The 20,317-nt window shown below is 43.7% G+C and overlaps 2 protein-coding genes across 2 annotated transcripts in view; one reads left to right on the top strand and one right to left on the bottom strand.

The window, feature by feature from the left end:
- Positions 1-14,108, top strand: part of nek5 (NIMA related kinase 5) — a 26,361-nt gene extending 12,253 nt beyond the window's left edge. Inside the window, exons 11-24 of the mRNA XM_033613764.2 lie at positions 748-847; positions 1,902-2,014; positions 3,130-3,182; positions 3,312-3,479; positions 5,010-5,088; positions 5,666-5,779; positions 8,304-8,384; positions 9,070-9,141; positions 9,540-9,620; positions 10,577-10,666; positions 10,764-10,938; positions 11,242-11,352; positions 11,459-11,585; positions 11,867-14,108. Coding sequence (XP_033469655.2) covers positions 748-847; positions 1,902-2,014; positions 3,130-3,182; positions 3,312-3,479; positions 5,010-5,088; positions 5,666-5,779; positions 8,304-8,384; positions 9,070-9,141; positions 9,540-9,620; positions 10,577-10,666; positions 10,764-10,938; positions 11,242-11,352; positions 11,459-11,585; positions 11,867-12,176 — 1,674 coding nt within the window. The 3' untranslated portion in view covers positions 12,177-14,108. The remainder of the gene's footprint in view (positions 1-747; positions 848-1,901; positions 2,015-3,129; positions 3,183-3,311; positions 3,480-5,009; positions 5,089-5,665; positions 5,780-8,303; positions 8,385-9,069; positions 9,142-9,539; positions 9,621-10,576; positions 10,667-10,763; positions 10,939-11,241; positions 11,353-11,458; positions 11,586-11,866) is intronic.
- Positions 14,001-20,317, bottom strand: LOC117249389 (GDP-Man:Man(3)GlcNAc(2)-PP-Dol alpha-1,2-mannosyltransferase-like). The gene is made up of 6 exons (XM_033615017.2): positions 20,216-20,317; positions 19,748-19,969; positions 18,045-18,247; positions 17,759-17,927; positions 16,831-17,459; positions 14,001-16,650 (listed from the first exon to the last, which is right to left on the bottom strand). Exons 1-6 carry the CDS (start codon positions 20,269-20,271, stop codon positions 16,367-16,369), a joined length of 1,563 nt encoding a protein of 520 aa, XP_033470908.2. The 5' UTR covers positions 20,272-20,317; the 3' UTR covers positions 14,001-16,366.

The raw sequence follows: 20,317 nt of genomic DNA, 5'->3' as shown, positions 1-20,317 counted from the left end.
AGAATTATGAGAAGTAAGAATTAATTAAAATAGAAATATAAAGCAGTAAATAAAGTAAAGTTGATATGAAATGTGCATTAAGATAAGATATACTTTATTGATCCCCCAGGGGGGGAATTCAATTCAGTTTCATTTTAAAATGAAAATAAAATGTGCATTACGCTACTGTTTCTAACACCACTACTTAAGATACGATAAATTCAAATATTGAAATAGAATATATATCATCACTGTGCTGAAGCTGTGAGTGTGAAAATGTAACTACAATATATACATCAATAGAATAAAACAAGAATAGAATGAGAGTAACATAAGAAATATGTACAGTTATGTGCACTGTATGTTGAGTATATACATTGAAGAGGCGATAAATACTGCACAGGATATTGGAGATGTTTTTAGTTTTAGTTTGTCAATTTGGTGACATTGGTCAACACAGCAACATGAGGAGGTGTTGGTGCACTCAGACTGGGTTGTCTACATGTCTGTGACTCAACTGCCCTCACAAAATGTTGTGTTTGTGTTGTAACACCTTCTCTGAACTTCTTAGTTCCTTCTTCTGACAAACCCTCCATGTATTGAGACAAAAACAGACTAAACTAATAATGAAACTAACAAAAACTAAACTGAAAACATAAATTAAAAGCAAAATAGAAAGAAAAACTAATGAAACATACAAGACTAGAATAACTCTGGTGTGTGTGTACGCGTGTGTGTGTGTGTGTGTGTGGTTTCCTGTGTGTGCAGGTGATGCAGGAGGAGTTCAGCCACACGGTGCTGCATCGAAACAGATCGGCAGCGTCTCAGGCTGCTAAACCCGCAGCAGCAGCAGCAGCAGCAGCAGCAGGTAACACCACACACACATTGAAACAGCAGCAGAGACAGAAACTGAACCTTCAACTGGTCTCAGGTCTGATCAGATGTGTTGAACGTGGATTGTGGCGCCACCTGGTGGTCGTTCAGTGACCCTACACCAGCCTGATCCCACAGTGTCGCTGCTGGCTCCGCTCCAGCTGCCATTTTTCAACACTTGTGATAAACTGCAGGGAAACTGACTCCATCCTCGGTCGTATCGCTGAGTCCTGATTGGACCGGCCGATGGCGTCACGCTCTGGCACACTTTGTGTTTTGGTAACATCAGAACACAAAGTCTTGAATCATTGAGGGAGTGTCTGCTGCTTAACAATGGTTACGTAACTCATTTATCTTCATCTCTCTCTGCTCTGACAGATCACATGTTCTGCATCTCTTTTATTCCTCTGAACAATAAACTCAAATGAGTTCATCCAAACTTTGAGGCATTTTTAAACTGTTTCAGACAGAAGAACACGAGCAGGAAGAGCAAAAGTAAACAGGAAACTCATGCCACCTATGGGTGCACATGTCAAGTATTTATACAGCAGCCTTTACTCCAGTAAAAGTAACAGCACTGCATTTAAAACCTTTTCCTGCTGCATGAATGTGTCATTTTCCTGCTGTATATGTTTCAGGTTGTGCTCATTTGAACTCCTTTACATACTGTTGGGTAGTTTATCTACAGCGATGCCTCAGATTCTATAAGATCATCACATGTTTGTAGCGTGGCTGTCCTGTGAGAACCACGTGTCTGTAAAAAGTCAGAAAGAGAGCCTGTTTTCAGCTTTGTGACAACAGATTTTTCCAGCTGGTCCAAGAGTTTTAAAGAGTTTATTTAGCAGCAGATAGAGGAAGACTTCATCCTTCAGTTTATCGCAAACATTCAACATCAACACATCTGGAGATACGTGGTTATCACTGGACAGGAAGGAGCAGAAAGCGAAAGTAGTGGAAATTCAAAAGTAAAAGTACCTGTGCACTGACAGGAGACAAAGTGACTCTGATTATTTTTGGTTGTTCTAACTTGAGCCTCGTCTTTTCTCCAGAGAAGAAGCAGAAGTTTGGAGCAGCAGAGAGACCTGGAGCTGCTGCAAAGAGACTTCCTGCTAAACCAGACTGGAGGGTCCCACTCAGAGTCTACAGCCCTGCCCCCTACAAAGTAATAATAATAATAAGAGTCAAACACCACAAGTACCATATATACAAACACAGTCCAGGATTCGGACCCTCTGGTTGCTGTTTTTTTCCCATGTTTAAGTGTATATGGTACTGGTGCAGTGGTTAGCACTGATGCCTCACAGCAAGAGGGTACCTGGTTCAAACCCCAGGGTGGAGGAGCCCTTCTGTGTGGAGTTTGCATGTTCTCCCTGTGTCAGCGTGGGTTTCCTCCAGGTGCTCCAGCTTCCTCCCACAGTCCAAAGACATGCAGGTTAACTGGTGACTCTAAATTGTCCGTAGGTGTGAATGTGAGCGTGAATGGTTGTCTGTCTCTATGTGTCAGCCCTGTGATAGTCTGGGGACCTGTCCAGAGTGAACCCTGCCTCTCACCTTTCCAACTATGATCCATTTCGGTCTGAACATTTCTAGACAGTCAAACACATATTAAGAGAAATTTATTGACACAATATTTTGGTAATATCACACTGCCATTGGCATTTTCATGACCATATGTCTTTTTCATCACAGTAAACAAAGTGATGGAAATAACATTCTGTCACAATTTAAAAAAAATCCCAGGCTATGTTAGCTTGCTGATATCTGAATACACACCAAGTACACAATATAAAATGTTGTTTTTCTAATTATCTGTACATTTAAAGGAAAGATGAGCTGCATATTATTGATTTAACAAAAATTTATCTTGATTTCATCTTATTTTACTTTCCTCTGTGGAACTAACTGTCCTTTGGCCACGTGCAGTCCTGTCACATGACTACTGCCGTGGTCATTAAGTAAACAGACTCTTAAAAAAAATGTATTTCCCAAAATTTGAAAGAATTCTTATTTCTCAGATATCATCAGAGGGTGCATCAGGTCACAGCTCATTCATAAATCTCTCCAAAATCCTTTAAGCTAGCAGTTAATGTTTAAGGTTATTGAGTTTGTCAATAAGTCTTGATTTAATTGAGAAATTAGGAACTTTAAGTGTGTACAGTGTGCTGCAGAGACGTTCAGGAACAGCTGAAATCATAAATGTAAGCTCTTGTACAAAACTAAGCTGCCAAGTGTGTGAAATTATGATTATTGATCTGATCCATTTATTTATGATCTCAGCCTTTTTGTCACAGAGCTGCAGACAGAGAAGCTGCAGCGCTGCAGAACCAGAGGTGAGTCACATTCAGACCGTCTCACATATTCAGCCTCTTCACTCCATGAATGAAAGTCTTCCTCAGTCATCAGTGACGTCATGATGACCTTTACATTCGGACTTTGACCTAAAGCTAATCCTGATGCAGGTTTAATGGACAGCAGCCGGTCAGCCAGTACAAGCACTACTACGCCCAGCTGGACGCCCTCCAGAGGAGGAAGAAGGAGGACGTCCTTCCTCCTCCTCCTCCTCCACCTCCTCCTCAGGAGAGAGAGAAGGAACGATGTGAAGACCATGCTGTGGAACCGTACATGATGTGAGTGACCTGCAACTAATGATTGTTTTCATTATATATTCATCTGTGGATTATTTTTTATCTTAAGAAACTACTCGTCAGAAAGTAGTGACAAACGTCTAGTGTTGTAGTCAAGACCGCACCAACCGAGACCAAGACATTACCGAGACCAGAGAGTACCGAGACCGAGACAAGACCAAGACATTTAGAGGTCGAGACCGAGACAAGACCAAGACCATATCAAAGGAAAATCATAACAAAACATCAAAATGTGAGTTTTTTTAAATTTAAGTTTGCTTTTAAATAAATATAACAACAAAAACAATATCTGCTCTGTTGTTGCAGAGCACAATGAAACAAATCTTAGAGTTCACACAGCCTCTCCTCCTGCCGTCTCCATCCTCTGTGTGCAGGGGGCATGTCAGTCACTCACACTGACACCGGGCAGATAGCAGCTGCAGCTGGGGGAAATCTTTATGCTACCAATGATTTGAAGTTATTAGCTGTTTTTGAGATGGTCTTTTTCACTCTTCTCAGTAAAGCACAGACAAAAAGCATCAGTGGTGGTCTCGACCGGTCTCGTTCAAAAAACCTGAGTCCGCCCAGTCCGAGAACAAGACAAGACCAAGTAAAAATACCCTCGATTCCGATCTCGAGTACTACAACACTGCAAACGTCTTTCCCAATTTCTCAGAACTTAAAGTTACATCTTCAGTGTGCTTGTTTTGTTTGATCGACGCTCCAAAACTCAAAGATCTTCAATTCGTGATGATGTAAAAGAAAGAAAAAACAGAAATTCTTCATTTTTGAGAGGTGGGAATTATGTAATATTTGGCTAAAAATGACTAAATTTATGGATTAGTCATCTGATTAATTTTCATAATTGTTTCAGAGCTACATATACGAGGATATCATCATGATAGTTGGATAGCTGAGTCTCATTTTTATCTTCCCAGCAAACTCATTGCCCACCAGTCTACCTGCAGCTAGCAGCTAACTGCTGCTGTTCATTTGTTTGATTTAAAAGTAAAGTTTAACAGTTTTTTTGTTTTTTGGTTTTGTTTTCTTGCTGGATCGCTACCATACTTATATCCAATGATAAGAGGAGATGTTAGCTTTGCTTAGCTTAAAGGCTGAAAATGAGGTAAACAGCTAGTCTGGCCAAAGTAAAACAAAAAGCCTACCAGCATCTGTTTCCCCTTGTTTCCAGTCTTAAAGAGATGGTTCAGATTTTTTCAAGTGGGGTCGTATGAGGTACTTATCCATAGACAGTATATTATTTACAGTAGATGTCAGTCAGCACGCCTCCAGTTTGGAGAAACAGGCGGGAGTCTGACATGGTAGTTAAGCAATGTACTGCTGTGGAGGGGTCAGCAACAGAACGTATTTTAGCCACCCTTAAAAACTTACGCCACTGAATCTCCTTAAATCTTACACACTGGACCTTTAAGTGTTTTCCCAATATATTAATTTCTGATTTATTGTCATCATGGAGTTCAAGAACAGTATGTCAATAACAATTTTAACCACGTCTCTGTTTGTATCTGTCAGTGTGGCTGCAGCTCGTAATGAATACATGCAGAGGAGACACGAGGCCAACCTGTACAAACTGAGAGCAGAGAAACAGCTGGTAGGAAGAAGCTCAGCAGCTTCACCATCTCACACATACTGAGTCTGCAACACGTTTCTGATCACTGAATTATCAGATCTGTGATCTTAGCCTTAGTTTAGATAAATCCCACACTGTAGGAACACTTTAACTCAGCACATGTAATAAGACAAGTCATAAATGTGTTTGAAGAATAAATCCATCATGTCTGGATTGAGAGAGAAGACGGAAGACATTTTGTTGTTGGAGGTTGCTCTTGTTAAATCAGCAGGTATTTTAATGTCGGTTTGTTCACAGGATCATGACTCAAACCTGTAAACATCATTGGGGTCGCACAAAACCACAACAGGAAGTAAACTTACTGTTCACACTCAGAGTAACATTCAGAAACCTGTGAAGGAGAAAACTAACTGACACATGACAGCAGTGATCACAAGACTGCAGCATTAAAAAGAGACGTTAAAAGTCACTGTGGAGAATTTGAACGTGCAGATAAAATAAAATAAAAACAAATAAACTCTTGGTGTTGGTGGTAATTTCCCATCATGCCAAGCTCCAACACAGCTGTAACCTTTGACCTTTCCTCTTTGATCGCCAGGGTTTGCGTCCGTCTACAGCTGAACGTAACAGGAAGCCTGGAGGTCAGGAGCAGGAAGTGAGACCATCTGAACACCAACACACACCTCAGGACAGGAGGCAGTATGGACAGCAGGTAGGACACACACCAACACAGGAGGCAGGATGGACAGCAGGTAGGACACACACCAACACACACCTCAGGACAGGAGTCAGGAGGGAAAGCAGGTAGGACACACACCGACACACACCTCAGGACAGGAGGCAGGATGGACAGCAGGTAGGACACACACCAACACACACCTCAGGACAGGAGTCAGGAGGGAAAGCAGGTAGGACACACACCGACACACACCTCAGGACAGGAGGCAGGATGGACAGCAGGTAGGACACACACCTCAGGACAGGAGGCAGGATGGACAGCAGGTAGGGCACACACCAACACACACCTCAGGACAGGAGTCAGGAGGGAAAGCAGGTAGGACACACACCGACACACACCTCAGGACAGGAGGCAGGAGGGACAGCAGGTAGGACACACACCGACACACACCTCAGGACAGGAGGCAGGATGGACAGCAGGTAGGACACACACCTCAGGACAGGAGGCAGGATGGACAGCAGGTAGGGCACACACCAACACACACCTCAGGACAGGAGTCAGGAGGGAAAGCAGGTAGGACACACACCGACACACACCTCAGGACAGGAGGCAGGAGGGACAGCAGGTAGGACACACACCGACACACACCTCAGGACAGGAGGCAGGAGGGACAGCAGGTAGGACACACACCGACACACACCTCAGGACAGGAGGCAGGAGGGACAGCAGGTAGGACACACACCGACACACACCTCAGGACAGGAGGCAGGAGGGACAGCAGGTAGGACACACACCAACACACACCTCAGGACAGGAGGCAGGAGGGACAGCAGGTAGGACACACACCAACACACACCTCAGGACAGGAGGCAGGAGGGACAGCAGGTAGGACACACACTGACACACACCTCAGGACAGGAGGCAGGAGGGACAGCAGGTAGGACACACACCGACACACACCTCAGGACAGGAGGCAGGAGGGAGAAGTAAAGCACATTTTAAAAAACAACTCACGTTGACCAAAGTGCTGAACATATAAAAAATAAAAAATGAAAAAATACAGAAGAAACACAATAACACAAAAACCAGAGTCATAGCAGCAACATACATAAATACATAAATCAAGGCACAAATAAGCACAGAGTGGGAGATTAAAATATCATGTCAGAGGGATACAAATGCTTTTGAGAAGAGGTATGTTTTGAGCCTAGATTTAAATGAGTCAGTGGAAGGGGCAAATCTGATAGAAGGGGGGATGCTTTTCCAGAGTCTGGAGGCTGCGACCGCAAAGGCACGGTCACCCCTGTGTTTAAAATTGGAGCGTCATACCGCTAGGAGCCCTAGGTCAGCCGACCTGAGGGATCTGGAGGTAGTATAGGGGGTTAAAAGTTCTGTGAGGTAGGTGGGGGCCAGACCATTCAGGGATTTATATACAGACAGAAGCAGTTTAAAATCAATTCTGAATTGAACAGGTAGCCAGTGGAGAGAGGCCAGGATGGGGGTGATGTGGTCTCTCTTATGGGTTCCTGTTAGAAGTCTGACTGCAGCATTTTGTACCATTTGTAAGTGGGAGAGAGATGATTGATTGATTGATTCCGGTGTACAGTGAATTGCAGTAATCCAGGCGGGTGGAAATGAAGGTGTGGATGACTTTTTCTAGGTCCTTGAATGTGAGGAATGGCTTGAGTTTTGAAATGGTGCAGAGTTGGAAAAAAACGGCTTTAACTACTGAATTGACCTGTTTATCACACTTGAGTGGTGAATCAAAAATGAAACCAAGGTTTTTGACATGAGGTTTGATGAAAGTGGATAGGTTGCCAAGACTGTTGGATATCAGGTTGATGTTGTCAGAGGGGCCGAAGAGAATGATTTCTGATTTACTGTCATTGAGTTGAAGGAAGTTTGCTGCCATCCAGGACTTTATTTCATTAATGCAGTTGTGGATGTTGGTGAGTTTGGACCGGTCATTAGGTTTGAGGGGAAGATAAAGCTGGGTGTCGTCAGCATAACAGTGGAAGGAGATGTCGTGTTTTTGAATGATTTGACCGAGGGGGAGCATGTATATGGAGAAGAGAATGGGACCTAGGATTGAACCTTGTGGGACACCACGGGAGAGGGTAGCTGAGGGGGAGGAGAGTGAGCCAATGTTTATGGAGAAGCTTCTATTGTTGAGGTAGGATGTGAACCAGTTCAGAGCAGTGCCATTAATACCAGAGCCATGGTGGAGACGGTCTATTAGTATGTTGTGGTCTATTGTGTCAAATGCTGTGCTGAGGTCGAGGAGAATGAGGATGGCACAGTTACCGGAGTCGATGGAGAGGAGCAGGTCATTGTGGACTTTTAACAGAGTGGATTCTGTGCTGTGGTGAGGCACAGACAGGAGGCAGGAGGGACAGCAGGTAGGACACACAGGACACAGGAGAGTTTTGAACCACATGTTGTCTTTAACGAGGTGGAGAGCTACTACATACATCTAGTTAAGTACTGTACTTCAGTACAACTGTAAAATGTTTTTATTTATATTTGCTGTAACTTCATACTGTGTCTCTGTGGACAGGAGTACCTGCGTCAGCTGGACGCCATCAGACAGCAGTATCACCAGGAGATGAGACAGATGAGACTGAGAGCTGAAGTAGAGGTACGAACACTTTATTCCACCTCAGGTGTTCGTGCAGCAGTCTGATTTTAGAGGACAATATCTGCAGCCCTCTGTATCTCATAATCTGTTGCATGGCAGGTGACCTGTACGTGGATTTGTCTGGATGGACCTTATAGGGATAGTTCTGTTTCTCCACAGTCAGTGTGTTACTGTACATATGCTGACTGACACCCGCAATTTGGAGAAGCTGGCAGGATTACCACAACAGAAGCTGAACAGTGCACTGCTGTGGACGGGGGAAGCAGCAAAATGTATTTAAGGCTCTTAAATAATCGACTACAGTTTAAGTGTACGCTAAATTTAGAATATTTTCACCACCACCTTGACGCTCACTTCAAAGCCAGACAGTACAGTATTACTTTGCCTCCACGCCCTGTGAGGTCGTAGTCTTTGTCCTGCAGAATGTCTGTTACTGTCCATATCCTGTTATTTCTTTGTGGTTAAAGTGTCATCCTGAAGGATGAGCTAAATTAAACAGGAACACACACAATACATATTTCATCCTCCTCTTCCTGTCATGTTAACCTGTCTGAATCAACACACTGAGAACAGACGTCATCAGCTCCTCCTGTCAGCTCAGAAAACACCAACCCTGTTCATTGTGAATTTATTCCCGACCCGACAAAGTGAAACGCTAACATATGTTCATTCTGTCATGTGTCAGCCGCAGCCACAACACAAACATGGAACCTTTGTGGTGGAGAAACCCAGAGAGCAGAGAGCCTCACCTGTACAGGTAATCAGCTGAGTCACACCCATTCTGACCTTTAATACTCCAGCAGTACATGAATAATATAATAAACTTTATTTATACAGCACTTTTCTTAACAACGACACAAAAAAATACTTCTCTTATACTTCTTCTTTCTAGATACTCTTGAAGGATTAATTTGTTATTAATAAGACCAATAATAAATCATTATAAGAGGTAAATTATCGTGCTGATATTTGTGAAATAAAAAAAAGATTATCACTGTTTTGATTAAAAGTTGAACAGCACGTCTGTTGAAATTTTTTCAATAAAATTTAAAAAAAGTTTTTAATTGAAAGCATGAGTAAGCAAGCTCTGAATCCCCCGAACAACAATCAATTAAAAACTAAAGTCTCTGTTAGCGTGTCTCGTTCCTGCTGCAGGACGTAGAAGCAGCTCTGAGGCAGATCAGAGAGGAGACCAGAGATCAGAGGAAAGCGCTGGAGAGGAAACACAAAGACAAGGTGAGGTCACACTAAGGGTGAATCCCAATTCTCTTTTTTAGCCCTACCCCTACCCCTTGCCCTTCCCAACAGAGTGTCAATGGCTAGGGGCTTGAAATATCCCCCTAAGAATTGGGACACCACTTCAAGCCGGCACACAGATATTGTCAATAGTTTGTAGTTTTCATTGATGCACACAGAAAATGTCTATAAGCTTGTCAGGGATGTGTAAATGTTTTATTGTTGTTTTTTTGCACCAGAGTGACTAGATTATTTTACAAGGGTTTGTATTTTTTCCCACCCAATTTAGTAGTATTTTCTTTTCCTCAAATAAATCATCATACTAAAATCTTGTTTCTGGCATTTCTGTTCTGTTTTATATTATATATTATATTATATATTATTAAATATTATTTTATATTTATTTTAAAGTAGGACGTAAGTGAACGGGAGGTACGCTGTAAGAAGCAGCCTAGTTATACTGTAAGACACGGGGAAATACGTGCAGGAAGTGAGTGGGAGTTACACTGTATGTCTGTGGAAGTTGGGGTAAAGTAGGTGGTAAGTGAACGGGAGGTACACACTAAAGACACGGGCCGTACAACTTTTTTGACACGCTTGTTAAAAGTAAAAGTTCTAAAATACACTGAAACAACATAAAACCAAACTAATTCAGTGGTTGTCGCAATTTTTACACCTTTATTAACAAAGAAAAACTTATATTTGTGGGCCTCTTTTCACGCGTCTCTCACCATCATTAGCCCTCCGTTTGGAGTGTGGGTCTGGAAAATCTCCGTTTGAAGGCGTCAATGCGTATGGCAGAGTCTTTTCTCTCTGATTATATTATTTGGTGATTAATCATCACTAAGTACCAATAATATTAGCATCAGGGTGCCACTATCAGGTGCGCTCAAAATGTCATGAGAAATTTTCTAGTTTTGTTTGTCATCTGTTTGTTGTGTTTGTCATTCCTGCAGAAGGGAATCATGTTTGAGATCCGGTTAGATGATGAAGGCGTGAAAGAGGAAGCAGAGAAGGAGGAGAAGAGAGAGGAAGATGAGGAGAAGGTGGGTAATGGAAGACAAAAGGAGGAGGAGGTGAGTAGTAACTCTGTCTGTTTCTCCTCTCCTTCACACCTCATCTTGTCCCCGACTCCTCACACAGGAAGTGGACCCTCTGAACCAGACGCTGAGCTTCCAGGAAGGGGAGGAGTTGAAGCTCAGGGATTGGTCGGAGGTGAGGAGGGGGTGGAGCCAGAGGACTCCTCAGACTCTGCTGGACGCACTTGCCAACATGGACGTCAACTCCGTCTTCAACACAGTGGTCGAGGCTGAACAAGGTGCAGTGCAACGTATTTAAATCATATATTAGTTAGTTAATTAATTCATCAATGAATCTCCTCTGTATTTAACTTTTTACAACAACCAGAGCTTCACCACAAATTTAAAGTTTATTTTCTTCAGTTACACTATTTTTCTGATTTGTGCTGTTCTCTGCTTTCCTCTCTTCTCTGACTTTGAAGGAATATGAAATTGACATTTTGATAAATATTTGCTTTCATGAAGAAATCCTGTTGAGAAACTTGACTGTTATAGTGCAGTGTATGGGACCCATATATGTCTCCTGACCCCGCCCCCCTCAGGTGAGGAGGCAGCAGGTCGCAGGCAGTGGTTGGACGGCCCCCCCAACACCCTGCTGAACGCTCTCGCTGAGGCTGAACTCACTTCATCAACTCTGGACTCAGTGACTGCAGGTCAGAGTTCACTCACACTCACATCTGACTGATCGACAGTCGGCAGCAGTATAAACCCAACGTCACTCCTAAAACATCTGACACACTGAACTGTGTTTACTGTCAGACTCAGAGGACAGAGCAGAGGAGGAGGAGGAGGAAAAAGAGGAGAGGAAAGAGGAGGAAGAGGAGGAGGACTCTGATGTGGAGATGGATGAAGAGCGTCTGGAGCCGAGGTCAGACGATGACGACACGTGAGTGAACACTCCCCTCTGTTCACTGCTCTCTGTAGCTCGTAGTTTCTTATGGATATATTTATAACACCATCATTTATGTCAGTGTCAGTGAGGATAATGTTTCACTGATACAGCTGTTTAATACACAGATTTTAGTGTCATCATTACTCCTCTTTTTCATTAAACTCTAATTGTTACTTCATCAGCAACAAGCCCGTTTCCTCACCAAAGCCTTCATGGTCGTCGTTGTTGCTTCTTGAACTTTAACAAGACCATTTTAATTTCCTGTCTGTCATCAGGAACTTCGAGGAGTCGGAGGACGAGTTGAGAGAGGCCGTGGCAGACTCCATGAAGAACCTGTTTGTGATGGAGGACGGGAGCTCGGACGAGGCAGAGCACACAGAGGAGACGGCAGCGGTGGGTGGTGATGGGACGGAGGAGAATGAGGATGGAAGTGCAGCGGCGAGTGCTGCAGACTCACAACAGATCCAGCCGGAGGTCGAAGATTCACAAGCAGACAATGTTTCCTCTGAGCCTGAAGAACGAGACGGTCAGTCGGACAGTTCAGACAATAACACTGCGTCAAATAAACAGCAGCAGACGAGTTGAGTGATCACAAACATTGAATCCTTTATTCTGAGACAGTGACTGGAGTCCATTTAAAGGAATAGTTCACCCAAAACAATATATTAGAAGAGCCCTCCTTCATGGGAAATGTTTCATTTAGCCAAAGTTTAGAAGAAACAGTAGTTTGGATTTCCAGAGCTGAACACATACAAGACAGCTGGAAAATGCTGCTCAGAAATGTCCAGAAGATTTAATTACCTTTTCTTTTGTTCATCTTCCATTGAAGTCTGTTTGCACTGATGTGTTTTCATGTTTCAGGCGCTCTGCTCTGCTTCACACCATTAGATAGAAAACTGTTTGTGTCTGAGTGTCCAGTCTTTAGTTTAACTGTCTGTTGATCTGTGTTTTAACACCTAAGTCTGGTGTTATTTTACATTTTTTTATTGTCTATAAATGCCATGAAAAGAACAAAATCAACAAATACTTTAGTTCGTCTTCTCTCAATCGATGATCATATGTGCTGTGTCTCAAGTCAGAAACTTCTGTACTCAAACTTACTACTTTGAGTGTGTGAGTGCGTTCACACTGAGAAGTATGGTGAAAAGCAGAGATCTAAGACTACCTGGATGATGCACTCATGACAGTCAGTGTTAGGTTGCACACTGTTAATCTTTAATGGTCGCCATGTTGCCTACATAACAGAAGGGGCGGGACCACAAACACATTTCAAACTTGTGAAATGACGTTAGTCTCCTAGCGAGCTAACAGCATCACATTTTGTCATCAGGCGTGAAGGGTAAGATATACTAGCTTAAAGAGTAAGTTATTTTTGGTGTTTATGCATTTTAAATTATACAGGTCCATCCTGAATGGACTCACAAATGTGTCAGGTTTGTAAAGAACACACTTTATTTTGAAGTACGGTGAATATCCGGCACAGAGATTTTATTCTGAAGTGCTGTTTCCTGCTGTAGAGTGAGTGACTAACGGGCAGCTAACTCGACGACATGGCCAAACGCCAGTATGACGCTGAATATATTAAACTGTATGGACCTTGAACTAATGACTCAGGATAATTCTGGACCAGTTGGAAACCACTGCGATAGAGGATTGTAATGTCAGATTTGTGGTCAGATGCTTGATGAGTTGTAAATATTTATAAAATGCAGCAGCCGTCACTGACAGTATCAGCCACCGACATATATATAGAAACGTGCTGTGAAAGCTCTTTTATTTTTAACACAATGAGTAAATAAATGCAAAGACAAAGGAGCAAACAGGCAGATACAGCAATCATACATTCACTCGAACATTGACGAGAGATAGTCATTCAGGTGATGATGCTCAGCCTGGCTGCAGTTCACTGAGCAGAAGGAAAGCTGTCAACTGCCATGTTTGATCTGAGACAACACTAACCTGTCAAAATTCAAGCACTACACAAGTAACTACACAGTGAACACAGTGTTCTAACGGAGGTATCTGATTTGAGACACTGCAACAGTTTCATCAGTAATGTCGTCACAGCTGCTCACTGTAGTTTTTAATTTAACAAACAGGAGGAATCAGTGACTGTGTAGGGGACTATTTTCAGCGGTGGATTAATCCACATTTGGTGCTCCAGTGAGTATCTGTGGCAGCAGGACGGTTTATGTAGGATTGAATCTTTTTATGGGATTTTGTGACATTTGGAAAAAGCTGAAAATCAGCAGACGTCTCCTTTAACATCAGCTTCAGTGTGACTTCTGATTTTAATGCTTCACTCTGGCACAGAGCAGTTATATGGAAGATATTGTTTAACAAGCAGCAGTAATGTTTGTACCTTTCTGTGCTTTAACTCTGTTTCACACACATAACAGACAGTTAATATGAAGTGTTGATGATTGTATTTATTGCAGTATTTGAATCTTATTTCTACATAAACAACCTTAAACAGTAACAATGTCTCTTTCAAAATAAAGATTCCTTAATATTTCACACACTTTCACATCTCTGTGCCTCGACCTCGTTACAAACAGGAATGCAGGAAGTGAAACTACATTTAAATAAAGATTGATTTCGCCGTCACCTTAAACCCAAACACACTTAAGTGCTTCTTCAAAGTGCATAAAAAAATGTCTTCATTCAGTGACTCTGTCAGGAAAACTAACATCACAAACCCTTTCACATCTATTTAGGAATCATTAAGAATACTACCATCTTCATAAATTACTATAATTAAAATCTGAATAACTTCACACATCAGTGGTGTCGAACAAAAAGATATTTGGAATGTAACTCTCAATTTAATTAAACACCTTAAAGGAACATTTGGGAAGTGAATATGCTTCATAGTCTGATGAGAAGATTCATTTCCAGATATGTCCAACATGTGTTAGCTTAGCTTAGCACAAAGACTGGAAGCAGGGGGAAACTGATAGCCGAGCATAATCAAAAGAGCTGTCTGATTAACATGTTGTATCTTACGTATTTAAACACAAGTAGAGATAGAGAAGCTTCTAAACCTATGAAGACAAAGTGTAGTTAAGTTGCTGACTGTGCTCACTTTTGTACCTGTAAACAAAATGATTAGGGGCCATGTCCGCCAAAGCATTTTTCTTGAGGCCAGTGCATTTTGCTCAGGCCATGTTTACACGAAAACGATCCACTGAAAACAGAATCGTTTCTCATTTTTGTTTTGAAAAAAGTTCCGCGTTTAGACGACAACGTTTTGATAACAATCATCGTGCACACGGATTCACAAAAATGACCAAAAATGCTGCAGTATACATGCCAGGCCAGTAGTTGGCGATGTGACGCTTCCTTCTACAGAGCATAAACAAACAAAATGGCAACCACACGAACGTCTGTCTGGACGGACGACGAGGTGGAGTTGCTACAGTAAATCTACACTATGATGGGAAAGCGTTGATAAATTCAACAGGGTGAGCAGCACAAACAGAGCTCGGGAGTCCGCCATCATTGCTGTGATTGGTTGACTTTCTCGCGCATGCCTAGTGACTGGAAGCGAAACGCCTCTGTTTTCAGAGGAACTGCATATTGCAAGTTTACATGACAACGGAGACGGTGCCGTTTCCAAAAAAAAAAAAAAAAAGCACTCTGGAACCCGTTTTCAAAACATTGTGTTTTCAGGCACCTAAAATGCCGTTGTCGTGTAAACGATCGGCCACAACGCAACTTAAGTTTACCGTTTTCAGTTGAAATCGTTGCCGTATAAACGGGACCTAATTCTCTGCAATGGCAGCAACACAAATTTAGAAATCTACTACAAACACCAGCGGGGCAACAAGGCTTTGAGTGCTGCGTCTTTGGTGGTGTTTTTTCTGGTGACCCAGCCGTCCAATCATAGTAGAGGAGTGACAAATACCACAAAGACCAACCATCACTACTTACGTCAATGGAGGAGAAATATGTTAATACATTGTGTATATATTAATATATGTTTCCTCTCATGAACCCACACAGACCAGTGGCTCCATCTGCTCTCCCCACGTGCTTCAGCACAGATAGATTGAAGATGAACTTTTTCTCTTTGTATGCAGGCTGACAGTTTCCCTCTGCTCACAGCCTTCGTGCTAAGCTAAGCTCAACAGCTCCTCTACCAAGTATAACAGAGATATAAAGGCAATGACGATATTCTCATCCAGCTAAGAAAACAAACTCCTCAAATCTCAAAGTACTTCAACTTGGAAATGTCACATCCCACTGGTGAACAATGTGATTTAACAGAAAGTTTCCTGAAGCTTGAGATCTCTTCTAAGCTTTTGGCTGAAGTCACTTCAACACATAAACAAAGACAGTTTGATGGTGAACACATGTAACGTTTATGTTTTACATTTAAAGTTCAGGATCTGCTTCTCTGAGTCTCTGGAGCTGCAGCAGAAACTCACCCCGTTTACATCCTGACAGACAATCAGCCCTGTGAGCTGTGTGTGAGCAGAGGAGCCTCCGTCTCTGCTGCTCCTCCATGTTTCTGTTTGTTTGGTGAACAGTCGTTGTGAGTTTGACACATGCAGAGTCACTGGAAATGTATTCTGTGTTTGCTGATTGATCACAGCAGATATGAAGAACATTTTATCTGTGGGCGTCCACCAGGGACTCCTCTTTATAACGTCACCTTCTTTCTCTGTTGTGTGTCACACTTCATGACCTCGCTGCTTCAGTACAAAAATCTGTGCTCAAGAATGCATTTAAGTCCTGGTCCCTGGTGGACGCTGGGCCTCGTCTGCTCCTCTTCATCGCTCCAGTTTACCCATCAGAGACTCCATGGCAGCGAGGAAACAAGCCTCAAACTCCTGGTCGGAGAATCGCTCCACAGAGCGCCGGGCGTTACGTCGGATCTCCAGTCTGGCCGATGGAGACAGCGCCAGGATGGTTTCCATGGAAGCGGCGTAGCTGTCCTCGCTGTCGGCCAGGAAGCCCGTCTGTCCGCCTTCGTATGGCACCACGATGTCCAGCTTCGGACCTCCAGACTTATGAGCGAGAACGATGGTGCCTGCAGCCATACACTCCACCACACCTGGACACAGAGAGGAATTTCACTCCTGACGTATCAACAGCTGAGTATCATTTTAAAAGTAACGACAGCAGTACCCTGACAGTGATACTGATAGAAAACTTCATTTGATACCTATCATGTGAATGGAAGCATTTAGTTACAGGCCAATGTGTGTGTGTGTGTGTGTGTTGTTTTCCTCACCGATACCGAAGTGTTCGTTCCACATGGTGTGCAGACCGATGGTGGCATCCACCAGCTCTCTCTTCAGCTCTTCAAAGGGCACGTTGAGTTTGAAGTCGACGCGGTCGGTCACGCCCAGCTCCTGACACAGACCCCGCAGCATCAGCACCCGCTCCTCATCCTCCTGGTTCCTGCATCCACCAATCAGCACCAGGCGCAGAGACTCCCGCCCCCCGGGCCCGCCCTCCTTCCTGCCCAGCAGTTTGTGAAACGCCCTGATCTGCAGCCGATGGTCCTTCTCTGGCCGGAACTGACCCACCGACACGATGGAGTGGCACTTCCTGTCCCTTCCCTCCTCTTCCTCCCGTCCGAGCTCCTCCCAGCCTTCCTCCTCCACCTCCTCTTCATCCTCCTCCTCGTCCAGCGGGATGTCCAGGAAGGCCCTGACGTCGCAGGGCGGGTAGACAATGCTGGTGCGGCTCGGCGAGCGCCACAGAGCCAGGATGTGACCCAGCGTCCAGGTGGAGTTCACCATGATGACGTCGCTGCAGGAGCCGGCCAGGCCGTAGAGCAGGGCGAAGCAGCAGTAGTACACCACCTTCACTGCGCTGAGCACCGGGTTTCTGGAGATGAAGTCAGCGTTGTTGAATCTGGAATCAAACAGGACGAAGACAAAAGGTTGGTGTGTGTTTTATAAGAGAATGTCCAAACTGAACCTGCTAAACTAAAACTATTTTCTCTCAGTTTCAGATTTACACTCAAACTAAAATGCTTCTTTCTTCCCAAATATAATTACAGAAGCCTCTGAGGGACATGCCGACTAACATCTACTGTAGGTAATATACTGTCTATGGATAAGCACGTCATACAACCCCATTTCTTAAGATCAAACCATCACTAAGTCCCGCCCACAGCGTTTTAAATGACAGGTTTTCGTGTGCAGCGTTACCTGGGGTTCCTCTCTCTGACCACAGACAGCATGTCGGTGCTGACGGTGGGATAGTGAACGTAGCTCGCCACCTTACAGCCTCCCAGGTAGCGGAAGATGGGCAGAGTGAAGGCGTAGCCCATCGAGTCCACATACAGGTCGGGAACGAAGGCCGTCAATGCCTCCCAGCCTACAACACACACACACACACACACACACACACACACACAGTGTAACTGTAACTGAGCGCACGATCTCCATCTATGTCAGAATTTACTATAAGTCACATGTTGTGGCTTGGACTCACCGAGGAACATGGAGCCGCCACTCTGTCCCAGCAGGGTGAAGTGAGGGTAGGAGCTAGCCTCCACCAGTGAGCGGTGACGCAGGAAGACGAAGGTGACTGATCGAGGCAGCGTGATGTTGAAACGTTGTCGGGCTCCCTCCAGAATCTGCTCGCCGGTCACTCCCTGGTCGCCCGTGTAAACCACGAAGGAGATGCCGGGGTAACTGAGGAGAGGAAGAAAAACATGAATCAGTTTCAGTCATTCATTAGATTTAAGCCTCAGTTGGGTACTGTAAGATTTCTACTGTTTCTGTTACCTCTTAGCTGATGTTAGCTAAGTGACAATATTTTTAATTGCCGTTGAATAAATGACCTTATTTCCACAGTGGGGTTGCAACGGTGTGAGAGTTTGACAGTATGCTAACAGTATCAGGAAATATCACAGTATCATGTTGTAAAGGATTAAACAATTACTATTATCATTTGGTTTAACAAAATTTTTATTATGACCAAAACCTGAAACTAACTAATGTAAGTATGTGTAAAATGTTGACATGTTCAAATTTACAGCAGAAATAAACACGTTTACAGCCTGGTACAAAAACAGTTTGGTCTCTGTAGCTAATTTCAACATTCATGACAACTGTAGACGGCTGATTTTTTATATAACTCACCTGTTTATGTTTTATTAAGGTTTATAGTTACTCATAATTAAGTGTGGAGCCCCTTGAGTGACAGGCTGTCTGTGGGGCGTCACCACAATCTGAGTCAGATCCACCCCTTGCTCCTAAAATATGGTCACTTATGGCTCCAAAACCAAAATGGCAATGGGTGAAATGCCGAACTCGAGGCTTCCACGCCCCCAGGAAGTGAGCCAGGCTGTGAAGCCAGTTTTTGTAGTGGCCAAACAGTGGTACTGCAATTTCTGCTGCCCATCCCATGATGCTATGGGGCCCAAAAAGACCTTCTTCCATAGACTTAAAGTGAAAGAGACATCTGTAAATAAGTGGATACAATTTTTTGAGCACCACAGCCTCTGCAAACTGACTTGTTCTGATCAGGATATAGTCATTTGGTCGGATAACATTTGGAAAGTCTAGAAGAGCCACAAGATGAAACCATTTTATCCCCACTGAAGTTAGCAGAGCTAAACTGGAAGTCTTCCCTTTAGCCTCTATGGGCCCACTGATGTGGAGGCAGCACCGATTATTCCGATAATTTCATAGTAAGAAAAGCTTTTTCAGGTTAATGAGACACTGGCAACTTCATACAACTTTCATAGGGATGAACAGAGTCCTGCCTCCAGCACTGCACCCAGGTCTCAAAACAGGAGTCCACAAACCAACTTGTGGCGTCACAGTAGCTACGTCTGTTATTTTATACAGTATATGCTCTTGATCTGTTGTTGCCTGTTACTAGTATTTGTAAACTCGTTATTATGCAAAAGTATGTGGACACCTGACAGTTACAATCACGTCAGATATAACATGAAAATCTTCATTTTTGTGCTGTAATATTAATCTGTAATAATGCATTATTAATCTATCGACTGTGTTTTCTATTCTTAATCTGAATCTGTTCTGTAACTAAAGCTGTCAGATAAATCTACTGCAGTACCAGTATCATGTAGCAGAAAATACTCAAGTACAGTACAAGTACCTTAAAACTTAAGTAAATGTACTTATTAACTTTCCACCACTGACAGATAGCAGTATAGACTGTACCGGTGCATGAGGGCCCTCAGGGAGCACCAGAGGACCCGCTCTCCGCCTCCTCCCGCGTTGCAGTACGGGTGGAAGAAGGCCACCGCGGGTCCACCGTCCCGAGCCCGGCGGGCCTTGCGGCGGCCCTGCAGCCACATCCGGACCCCCAGCAGGAGCAGCAGCAGGACGAGGGTCAGGAGCAGGCTGAGGTAAGCGCAGGGGACCACCAGGGACCACAACAACCTGAGGAGGGGGACATAGAAGGCTGTGAGCGGGCTGAGTGACACCACCGGGCCGTTAACCACCGGACTTTAACCGACATACTGTAGTTTACTGTAACTTTGAGATTAGCCACCTAGCTGCTAATGAAGCTAAAGTTAGCATTGAGCAGTTAGCTCGTGTTCATGAGATTATTTCTTTAACTCTCCGGTTTGATAACATTTAATCTGTTCAGCGAAGCAACGAGACACCGAGAGGAGAAAGTTTTACCTCATTAAATCACAGAAACACAGAGACAAGTGGTGATGATGTTCGTGTCCTGCCATCTTGACAACACAACACTTCACCGGAAGCTGTTGTCAGCTGACCGAG

The sequence above is a fragment of the Epinephelus lanceolatus genome, chromosome 14 (assembly GCF_041903045.1).
Source record: "Epinephelus lanceolatus isolate andai-2023 chromosome 14, ASM4190304v1, whole genome shotgun sequence".
Classification (NCBI taxonomy): domain Eukaryota; kingdom Metazoa; phylum Chordata; class Actinopteri; order Perciformes; family Serranidae; genus Epinephelus; species Epinephelus lanceolatus.
Note: the sequence above shows the minus strand (reverse complement) of the source record. Positions and strands in the feature narration are given on the sequence as shown.